The sequence below is a fragment of the Pelophylax lessonae genome, assembly GCF_965119305.1.
Source record: "Pelophylax lessonae genome assembly, chromosome: 1".
In the NCBI taxonomy this organism is placed as follows: domain Eukaryota; kingdom Metazoa; phylum Chordata; class Amphibia; order Anura; family Ranidae; genus Pelophylax; species Pelophylax lessonae.
In genome coordinates, this window is record NC_138768.1 from 773217897 (window position 1) to 773229492 (window position 11596).

At 44.3% G+C, this 11596-nt stretch overlaps 1 protein-coding gene across 1 annotated transcript in view; it reads left to right on the forward strand.

Annotated features, from left to right (window-relative positions):
* The window catches only part of SEPSECS (Sep (O-phosphoserine) tRNA:Sec (selenocysteine) tRNA synthase), a 120562-nt gene extending 110461 nt beyond the window's left edge, over positions 1-10101 (forward strand). The window contains exon 10 of the mRNA XM_082268047.1: positions 9721-10101. Within this exon, the coding sequence (XP_082124173.1) occupies positions 9721-10024 (304 nt within the window). The 3' untranslated portion in view covers positions 10025-10101. The remainder of the gene's footprint in view (positions 1-9720) is intronic.
* The last annotated feature ends 1495 nt before the right edge of the window (positions 10102-11596 follow it).

An 11596-nucleotide genomic window follows, 5' to 3' on the forward strand; every position in this document is an offset into this window, starting at 1 on the left:
CCAGATCATCAGATATCATTGTTGCAACCTGGTGATTGATCTGCTAGGACTAATCCTAGCAGGGGCAAACACATGTATTTTGGAATGGAGTCTTGGAAGTCCTGAGATGATGTAATTTTGAGTTTAGCAAATACAGCCTCAGCTCATATACTTTTTATAGGATTTTGTTTTTATTTTTAACACCTTACAGGTGTGTGATTCCTGCACTGCCAGATGCCTTTTTTTTTTTTTTTAATTTTCCTTTAAATTGTAAGATCCATTTCAATATAATCTAAGGGCATTGTATTTGGCTCCAGTGTGATTTGCAAGTCTGAATGATTTTCTGGTCTCCGATGGCCTTGAGAAACATTTGTACTTCAGGGCGAAATGCTTCATTACACTGAATTGTTCTGAGCTGCTCTGGAGAAAACTGCTGTATCCACACATTGGCCATCTCTTCGTTTTAGCAGTCTAGCAGATCAGATTCAGCTGAGGTGGTTATGTCTCCATAATGCTGGGATACTCGGCAGCTGACACACGTCTAGCTCATTGCTACCAAACAGATTCAGGACATGGGAGGTTTGTGTTGTCATTTGAACAGTGCATCTTTATTAGCCAGGGAGTTACGTCTCATGAGGATGCACACAACCTGTATACGGCCTGAGTCGCAGCGTGCCTCTGGCCTGCAGCACCCCCATTTTAATGGTGCGGTGGTCTGCCTGGAGTGGTGCCCACCTGGTTTCACAGTATAGTAATTAGTGTCCCCCCTCTCCCCCTTGTGGGTTTTGGGGTGTACGTAGGACCCTCCCTGGGACAGTGGGACCCCCAGGTTCCCCTCCTCTCCAGTCCCTCTAGGGTCACAGTGGGTCTTCCGTACCCCTCTGCCCCACCCTCCCCTCCCTGGAGGTTCTGAGCTGGCTTTTGCCATGTGCTCTGAAGTGGGGCTTCCTTTGGGGCTGCTGCTGACCGTTTTCTCCAGGCGCACACCGGGGGTTACAGCAGGGTCCTTCATCACCCTGGGGGCTTAGTAACCTGGGCATGGGGCTCCTAAGGGCTCCAGGTGTTGTGTTGGGCTGGGGGAGCGGATGGCTTCACATCGCGAGTCTGTGCTGGACCTGGCCTAAAGTTTTGGCCGTGGCTTGCCGGACGCTTTTTGGGGAGGTCCCAGTAAGGGTTGCTGGAGCCACCGCCCTCCATTTTGGGCATCTGCCCTCTCCCCTGTTGTTCCTGGGCGGTCGGCTCGGGCGGGCTTTGCGCCCAGGTGGAGGGGCGCCCTCAGACATTTAGGCCACGGCTTGCGGTGAGTGTCCTGTGGCCACCCACCTTCCCTTGGATGGGGTCTGTGCACCTGGGCTTCCACCTAAAATTTAGGCCACGGCCAGCTTTGGCGCCTTACCAGCAGGGGGGAAGCTGTGGGGGCGGTCACCTTTGTTTGACAGCATGCCGCCATTTTGCATAGGGCACCCCCGCTTTAGCGCTGTAGACCCTCTGGGTTCCTTGCCTCTGGGTCACGGCGGGTGGCCCCCTTAGGGGGGGGCATTTTATTTTCATACAGGCCGCCATGGAGGGGCTCAGGGGGCGACCCACCCCCCCTCCCTTTTTTTTTTTTTTTCTCCACGGGGTCAAGTAGGGGGTCCATTCCGGTGCCCTGGGTCGTCGTTCCCTTGCGGGATCACAGTCGGCGACCCTCACCTGCGTGTTTTGTGTCTATGCAACCATCCTGATTGTTATGTTTCAGGGTGAGCTTAGTATGTTGCGATCCCACTGGGTCTGCGTTCATGCACTTTGAGTGCTCTGATAGTGAAGAGGTTTCCTCTTCTAGTGCAGCCATGCATGTAACAGTGCTGATGAATGCACAGATTGTATCAATGCAGGCAACTTTAAAATGTGGATGATGCAGCTGCTGCTGCGTCTGTGTCATTCTCCTTTTGTACCCGCAGCTCCCCAAATACGGCAAAAGATGTCCCTTTTTTCCACCTACTTGACAAAATTGTCATGAGTCAGTGACCCAAACACATTGTGTCGATGCTTAAGCTTTTTTGCTAGATGGTGTCCCTGTTTTAAAAAGTGAACAGTCCCACCTGTGGTGGATTCTCAGGGTTTCAGTCCGACTAACTCCACTTTAATTCCAGCGGAGGAGTCTCTGGCTTTTAAAGATTCCTTTGACGAGAGAGCTGGGACTTTGGTCCACCACATGTTTGCTGTGGCCAATTCTGTCCTTAGGCCGGTTTTCATCATAGCTTTGGTGTCCCAGAATTTAATGGAGTGGGCAAAGCTTTTGCGTCAGCATCTGGAAGGGGGAACAGCTTGCCCTTGTGACCTGGCGGACCAGTTGGTCTAGGGGTTGCAGTTTTGTCTGTGGTGCCTCTCTGGATGCGGCTCCCTTGGTTTCTAGGCTGTCCGTGACAGCAGTGGTCCTTTAGCGCCTGATATGGCTGAAATTCTGGTCTGCGGACCAGTTTTCCAAGACAGCATTATCTGTTCTCCTCTTTTTGGGGGATCGCCTCTTTGGATCTTCCTGGATGATATCCTTAAGGGTCTTACAGGGGGGAAGAGTACTCATCTTCCACAGGCTGCCAGGGGGGAGGAGCCCTCACTTCTTTCTGGACCTATGGCCCTTCCTGATTCAAGACAAGTGGGTCCACGAGCTGATCCGGTCAGGCTACAAGATCGGGTTTTGGTCTTATCCTCCAGTGAGATTCTTTCCTTCCAATCTGCATTTCTTCCCAGAACGCCTGCAATGTCTCTTCGAGGCGGTGCAAGTCTTTCTACTACAAGGGGTGATTGGTCCGGTTTCAAAATCGGAAAGTTTGCAAGGTTTCTAGTCAAATCTGTTTACAGTTCCTAGGAAGGCAAGGTACGTGCAATCCTGGACCTCTAGGCTTCAAGCCGCTTCTGCGGCTACAGAAGTTCCGAATGGGGTCCATTCGTACAGTAGTGGCATCCCCACATCAATGACGTTTACCTTCATATTCCATTATATGTCGGTTATCCGTGTTTCCTCCGCTTGCCGTGAGTGAGGAGCATGCTCAATTCATGACATTACCCTTTGGTCGCCGCAGCTCCTCGGGTATTCACAAAAGTGTTGGCATTGTAGTGGCAGTGGGGGGATTGCGGTACTGGCTACCCGGACTATCTTCTTCTGCAAGCAGAGTTTCCGACTGCTCTAGAGGACAACCTGGACATTACTGTGCGGACTCTGTAGGCGTTTGTTTGGAAATTGAACTTCCAAAAAATCTGTTCTGGCTCTGTCCACCAAGTTAGACTATTAAGGTCTGACTCTGGATCAGCTTCAGCGAGATTGTTATTTTCCAGGGGAACAAAAACTCCAAAGCTCTGCTTCTGTTCAGCAGTCAGTCTTCGTTCTGAACTTGCGTGCGGGCGCTGTGCCTGATAGTGTCTACCTTCAAGGCGGTTCTGTTTGCACAGTTCCACTCGAGCCTCTGCAATAGGAGATTCTTGCCAAGTGGGACAAGGATCCACAGTCCTTAGATAATCCTTCCTTCCCCTGTACTGGACGGTGGTCCCCCCGGTTGGCAGCCTGTTTGGGTGGGGGGGGGGGCGTTTTGGGCACGGATGTGCTCAAGGAGTCTGGACTCTGGGGGAGTCAAGACTACCGATCAATATACTGGAACTTCTGGAGATAAGATTTGTCTGGCTTGCTTGACAAATCGCCTTCAGGAGTGCCAGGTAAGGATCTATCGGATAATACCACAGCCGTGGCATCTATCACCAACGGGGCACAAGAAGTGTCCTGGCTGCTTGGGAGGTAGCTGGCATTCTAAGGTTCTCCGGTGGGAAACTCCCGAGGTGGACCTGTTGGCCTTTTGTCCCAACAGAAAGGCACTGAGAATTATGGCAAGGTCTCGGGATCCTCTGGTCAACGTCAGACGCACTGGTGTCTCCTTAGGGCCAGTATCTTTTGATATATGCTTTTTCCCCACTAAAACTTCTGCCGAGTCTTCTGCGAAGGATTGAGGCGGAAGGGAACTGGTCATCCTAATTAGGGATGATCGAACGGCTCGGGTCGACCATCGGTTCGACCCGAACATTGACTGTTCGAAATTCAGCCGAATTCCGAATTTTTTGCGGAAAAAGTTCGGAATTCGGCAACCAGAACCGACCAAAATGCAATGGGACAGGAACTGGGCTTTAAAAGCCCATGATTGGACCAGAACCATCAGTAAAAGCCAATTGAGGGGGCAGGAGGATGCTAGGAATGTGATTGGAGTGACTAGGGGGTCCAGAGGCCAATTAGTAGTGAATACGCCCCCCAGTATATAAGATAGCGCCGCCAAATCTCTAGCATTGTAATACAGGGGCTGTGGAAGAGAGTGGAAGCAGTTCTGTTACTCCTGCTTCAAAAGTGTTGTTTAGCAATTATTAGTGTGAGGAAAGGGATATCTAGTGTAGTTAGGGTACTATTTTCCACTATAGTTAGATTCAATAATCTAGTTTCTGTAGGGAAAGTGTCAGGGTGACCATAGTGTAGGGTGAACTGACTCTGACTGCTATGGCAGGGTGACCAAACTCTTCATGTCAGGGTGACCGCCATAGAAAAAAGATCGTTTGTATTAGAATTGCAGTAGAGCAGGGTAGTGGCTCCGCTACTTTTACACCTGGCCGTTTATTGGGCTTTTTTGTGGACGTCTTTGGAGGCAGGCATGACATCTGAACTTCTGTGTAGGGGTATATATACACACACACATATATGTATATATACACATACACACATATAGGTGTGAAAGTAGCGGAACCCTATGCCTGCGTTAATGAAATTATTTGCAGGCATAGGGCTCCGCTCCTATCACACCTATGTGTGTATGTGTATATATACATATACGTGTGTGTGTATATATACCCCTATACAGAAGTTCAGATGTTATGCCTGCCTCCAAAGACGCCCCAAAAAAAAGCCTGCAACAACACACCTGGGCTTTTTGTTTGCATGCGTTTTTTTTGGGGCATTTTTTGGGCGTCTTTGGAGGCAGGCATAACATTTGAACTTCTGTATAGGGGCATATACACACACACACATATATGTATATATACACATACACACATATAGGTGTGAAAGTAGCGGAACCCTATGCCTGCGCTAATGAAATTATTTGCAGGCATAGGGCTCTGCTCCTATCACACCTATATGTGTGTATGTGTATATATACATATGTATGTGTGTGTATATATATATATATATATATATATATATATATACCCCTATACAGAAGTTCAGATGTTATGCCTGCCTCCAAAGACGCCCAAAAAATGCCCAAAAAACGCCTGCAACAAAAACGCCCAGGTGTGTTGTTGCAGGCATTTTTTTGGGCATTTTTTAGGCGTCTTTGGAGGCAGGCATAACATCTGAACTTCTGTATAGGGGTATATATACACACACCCTTATATGTATTTATACACATACACACATATAGGTGTGATAGGAGCGGAGCCCTATGCCTGCAAATAATTTCATTAGCACAGGCATAGGGTTCCGCTACTTACACACCTAATATGTGTGTATGTGTATATATACATATATATATATATGTGTGTGTGTGTATATATATATATATATATATATATATATATATATATATATATATATATATATATATAATATAACCCTACACAAGTTCAGATGTTATGCCTGCCTCCAAAGACATCCACAAAAAAGCCCAATAAACGCCTGCAAAAAAAACGGCCAGGTGTGAAAATAGCGGAGCCATATGCCTACTCTACTGCAATTCTAAGACAGACTATCTTTTTTTTCTTCTAGTTCTGTACATGCTACAGAGCTGAAACTTCACAGGTACACCTTTTAGACCCCCCAGACACTAAATCCAAAGAAATCTAATTTTTTTTTTTCAAGAATTGGCTCTCTATCAAAAACAACAATTTTTAAGAACTTTTTTTTGTGTGATTAATAGTCCCTGGGGCATGACCCAGAACCCTAGGCACTTTTTAGGGGCATTTATTGGGTTTTAGGGGTTCAAAATTGTGTTTTTTGATTACCGAAGTTCGGGTCCCATTAATTTCAATGGGGTTCTGTAATCCGGACCCGAACTTTCGGGAAGTTCGGGTGTTCTGGTCGAACCGAACTTTTCAAAAGTTCGATCATCCCTAATCCTAATGGCTCCAGACTGGCCTCGCCGGTCTTGATACGCCGATCTGGTACGACTGGTTGCCGATGCCCCTTGGAGACTTTCTCTCAGAGAAGATCTTTTGGCCCAGGGGCCAATCCTCCATCCTGCTTACAGTCGTTGGCTTTAACAGCTTGGCTGTTGAAGGCCAGGTGTTGCAGTATATGGGGTTGTCTGAATCGGTGATTCCCTCATTGTAAAAGACTAAAAAAAAATAAAAATACCTCTAGGAAGGTTTTACCATCACGCTGGAAGGCGTACATTGCGTAGAGTTTTGGGGTTCATCCCCGTTCCATTTCGGTGGCTCATATTTTGGCATTCCTCCGAGGTGTTGAGCAGAGCCTGGCCTTGGGTCCCGCCAAGGGACAGGTTTTCGTTTGTTCTTTGGCTACACAATCCTTGGTTTGCACCTTTTATTCAGGGGGTTCGCCACTTGGCTCCCCAGTATGGTCTCCGTTGCCTCTGTGGGATCTCAATTTGGTGCTCTCTGTTCTCCAGTACCTGCCTTTCGGAAATATTTGCGAGGTTCCTCTGCTTACATTGTCCCAAAAGGTAGTCTTCTTGGTGTCTATTACTTCTGCAGGCAGGGTGTCAGAGCTGGTAGCGTTGTTTTGTCGTTCACCTTACCTGGTGGTTCAGAGATAAGGGGGTGCTTCACCCTTGTCAGTCGTTCCTTCCTAAGGTTGTTCCTGGTTTCCATCTGAATAATGACATTGTGTCGCCTTCCCTGTGTTCTAAACCTGAACATCTTAAGGAGATTTCCTTGCAGTCTCTGGGAGTGGGTTGCTTGTGGCAACCGAGTCATTTTTAGGAAATCAGCCTTTAATATTTGTCCTTACAGATGGACCTCGCAAAGGGTTGGTCGCATGTGCCGCGACCATTTCCAGATGGACAAGCCGGGCGATAGTGCAGGCCTATTTCATCAACGGTCAGGTTCCTCCATTCCTTGTTAAGGCGCTTTTACGCGAGTGCTTAGTGCCTTTTGGGCCTTCTGCCATCAGGCATCAGTGGGGCAGGTTGGCAAAGTGGCCACCTGGTCGTCTGTGCACACGTTCACAAAATTTTATACAATAGATGTGCTGGCATCTGCGGATGCTGCTTTTGGCCGCAACGTTTTGTAGGCCGCTGTGTGAGAGGATTAGTCCTCTTTGACGGTGTATGTTTTTTTAGGTGATCTCCAGTTGATCCTGGTTGAGCTCCATGTTATCTAGTTGGCTAGGTTTAGCCTTTGGGAATTTTTTTTCTGCTGTGTTTTTCCCACCCCTTATGTTTGACACTGCTTTGGGATGTCCCAATGGTCAAGAAGATTCTGGAGCTGTGTCCGTCAATGAACGAAAGAGAAAATGGGATTTTTGTCTTACCGTAAAATCCTTTTTTCTTATGTTCATTGATGGACACAGCACCCACTCCTCTATTGAGTTGGGTTATTGTTTTCTTCTGACACTGCTTGCAACTGAACTGAGTGCCTATGGCAGGAAGTGGTAGTATACCCTCTGGGACTGCCCCATAGGCCTAGTAAAGCTGTTTCCTGCCTAGTGTCCTACTCCTGTAGGGGGCAGCATAACCCAATTGTCAAGAAGATTCTGGAGCTGTGTCTGTCAATGAACATCAGAGAAAAGGATTTTAGGGTAAGACGAAAATCTAATTTTTTTTAAATAATTTTCCAAAAAAAAACATACAACTTCAAAAAACTCACCATGTCTCCTTCTAAATACCTTACTGGAGGGCCGCCAGTTTGACACCTGTGCCTTAGACTGTCTACTTTCCAAAAAGGGTTAATTTGGGAGGTACAGTCCTGGCATTTTAGGGCCTCAAGAAATGATATAGGAAGTCCATACATAAGCTCTGATCAATTTTCAAATATACAGCGGATAAAATAAGTATTGAACACGTCATAATTTTTTAAGGTAAATCTATTTCTAAAGGTACTATTGTCATGAAATTTTCACCACGTCCGCAACAACCCATGCACTCCATACATACAAAGAAACCAAAACAAATCCATTCAGAAATTAGGTTATGTGTAATAGAATGGAATGAGACAGGGAAAAAGTATTGAACATGCTAACTGAAATTTATTATATATATATAGTAATGACCGCTTCAAGACACCTCCTGTATGGAGAAACAAGTGGCATGCGTTGCTCAGGTGTGATTTTGGCCCATTCTTCCACACAAACAGTCTTCAAATCTTGAAGGTTCCGTGGGCCTATGAACTCTAAACTTTAGTTCTTTCCATAGACATTCTATTGGATTCAAGTCAGGTGATTGGCTGGACCCATTCTAGCAGCTTTATTTTTTTTCTTTGAAACCATCTGAGAGTTTTCTTGGTTTTTGTTTTTTGGAATCATTGTCTTGCTGAAATGCCCACCCTCGTTTTCAACCTCGTTTACTTTCTGTGTATACCCTAGTTGGTAGACTCCATAGATTTTACACAGACTAAATATACACTGATTTTTTGTTATTTTTACCAAGGAAATGTAGCAGAATACATTTTGGCCTAAATTTATGAAGAAATATTTGCAAAGTTGTATAACAGAAGCTAAAAGAAACCTTGTTTAAAAAGAAAAAAATATATATATTTTTTTCATTTATAAAGCATAAAATAAAAATCCCAGTGGTGATTAAATACTACCAAAAGAAAGCTCTATGTCCCAAAAAATGTTTGAAATTTTATTCTGGTACGGTTTTGCATGACTGAGTAATTGGTATTCAGAGTGTGACAGCGCTAAGAGCTGAAAATTAGCCTGGGTATAACTGAAATAAAGTAGAGCATCTTCATGTCCCATCCAGCTTCTTTACAGCCTTGTGTATCATTACAGTACAGGTGCTCTAAAAAAACTACCATTGAAGAGTTAAGGGTAGAGTGAAGCTTAGTTCAGAGATCTCCAAACTTTCTAAACAAAGGGCCTTTTTACTGTCCTTCAGACTTTAGGAGGGCCAAACTGGCCAGTGGGAATAGAAAATGCCTTGGGCTTGGTGGTCAGTGGAAGTAAAAAAAGAAAAAATGACATAGCACTTGTGGTCAGGAAGAGGAATAATGGCCCATCATTGAGCTTAGTGGAAGGAATAGTGTCCCATCATGTGTCCAAGGGAGAGGAGTGGTCGGAGCTGGGAAAACGTTTCATGTATATTTTGGACAGGGCAGTGGAGCAACCAAGAAATACTTGGAGATTGAGCTTTAAATGGGTTTACTAAAAATTCAAGTTATGGGCTGAATATTTTTTTGCCATACATGGGGCACTTGGCCTTCGGCGAGACTATAGATCAAGGGAATGCATTTGTATACCATGGACACTTCCTTGAGTGCCAAACATACTTTACAAAAAATGTGCAGCCACTGAGATGTCAGCATTTCTTACTGAAGTAGAATTTTATTTTGTGCAGGACCCTTAGCATGAAGCATAGCGGTCACCAACAAGCCCCAGGCTTTTCAGGGTAGGACCTTGTTTACAAATCAGTCATAACATTTTTAGATTGTAGCTACAGAAATAGTGCTGTCAATAGTTTATACTAGTTCTTTAATCTCTTATAGGTTATTCTACTAATTAAAGTTTTATTTTCAATTGCCTTCACTTTTTGCTTTTTCCCTTTTATACAGGGTTGTGCCACTTGGTACTTCACAGACCGTTAATGGGTATGTTTTTAAGGGTTTCATGTCTCACAGTAACAGTTATCCATGCGCTTACCTAAACGCAGCTTCTGCCATCGGCATTAAAAAGCGAGATGTTGACATATTCATCAAAAGACTGGACAAGTGCCTAAGGCTGTGCAGGAAAGAGAAACATTTAGGAGCTGAAACGGCGGGTGATCTGCAGGCAACAAAGGAGGATGTTGCGGAGTTAACACAGCAGCTCGCAGAATCTTTTCAAGTGGAAGCTGAGGATCAGCAGCTATTGACTTAACACGATAAGGATTATTTATAAGCTGAAGAACATTTCTTCAAACTGCAATGCAGTTGACTGTGCCCACGCTTGTACTTTAATCATACATTCCCAAAATGCAGGGAATATTTATGGTTGAAATTGGTTTGCAGCTAATATAAACCTGTGATATTTTTATTTTTTTTTTGCCAACACATGTAAGACCTTTTTAAACATATTTGCAACAAATGTGACATTGAGCTTGCAACATCTTTTTTACTTTTAAATCCACTTATTAAAACTGGCCTGGGGCATTTCCAAAGTGAACCTGTAGTTCTCTCCTATTAGGCAGGTAAATGGTTTTGACTTTATAGAGTCAGTTTTTGCCTTCCATGATTCTCCGATCCTACCATGACTCTCCGATAGGGATGCATGGGGGATCCGATCAGATCCGCCTAAAAAACTGACAGGCGGATCTGATCGTATCGCTCGTGTGAAAGGACCCTAACTCTATTTTTTTAATACTAGAGGACCTATAAATCAAAGACTGCTGGATCTAAAAAGAACCTACTATTATCTGTAAAGAAAAAAAAATGCACATGTTTTTGCAGGGAAAATAATTAGCTTTTCTGCAGACACTTCCTCCAGTTTTTTTGCCTGTACCTCTGTATGGGCTTTCAGTTGGAAAGCTAAAAGTATCAATGGACTACAAGTGCAACAATAGATGGGACTTGTAGTATATTCATTCATAGATCTCGGTGGAAGAGCAGCTGTGTGGACGGAACACACTTAGTGCTTAGAAATATGTTACACCGTAAATACCGATGTAACCTGTTCCCAAAGGTGAACTAATGCCTAGTGCACAGGCGCAAAATACCGCTATCATAGCGATCGTCCACTATCCTGATCATCCGTACACAGCTTTCAAGAGCAGATCATGAAAGTTCATACAACATTATCCGAAGGAACCAGCACAAGCATTTTTCTCATACAATACTGGAACTAAAGTTTTTCATGTAATTAGTGTAGTATTTGTACGAAAAAATTGTGTGACCTTAACCACTCATGCTTTGAAACGAAAGAATACATTACAATACAACACATCACTTCCAAAGTTGTGATCTGTCGTACCTTTAGTCACCTATTGATTTTCGATATGAGACTAGCATGCAAAAAAAAAAAATGGATGATCATTGGTCTGATTTTTCAATCGTCAATATTAGGCATTTAATTTTCACACAGTGTGAGACAAGTCATCTAGCATTTACAGTAAGCCTTCTGCAATTGCTTTTGACCAATGTTTTATCCATTGCATTTCACTGTTCCTAGACCTTGTCTCCTGAGGAAACCATCAATGTAGCCAAGGTATGTCTATTCATGTCCTGATATACTTCTGTGATGCTGGAAGAACAGTGTGCCTAGGTGCTGTCACATGTAAAATGTGCTCTTCTGCTTAAAATTGGAAATTTACTAAAAGCATGTTTGTTTTTCTTCTAATGATTTGCTTTTTTACATTAAATTGTGTTAAAGAATCCCTGTTAGACCAGGGTATCTTTAGATTTTAAGCATTTATAAAAGGTACAGTATTTACAGGTCAACTGTGCATCTGGTATT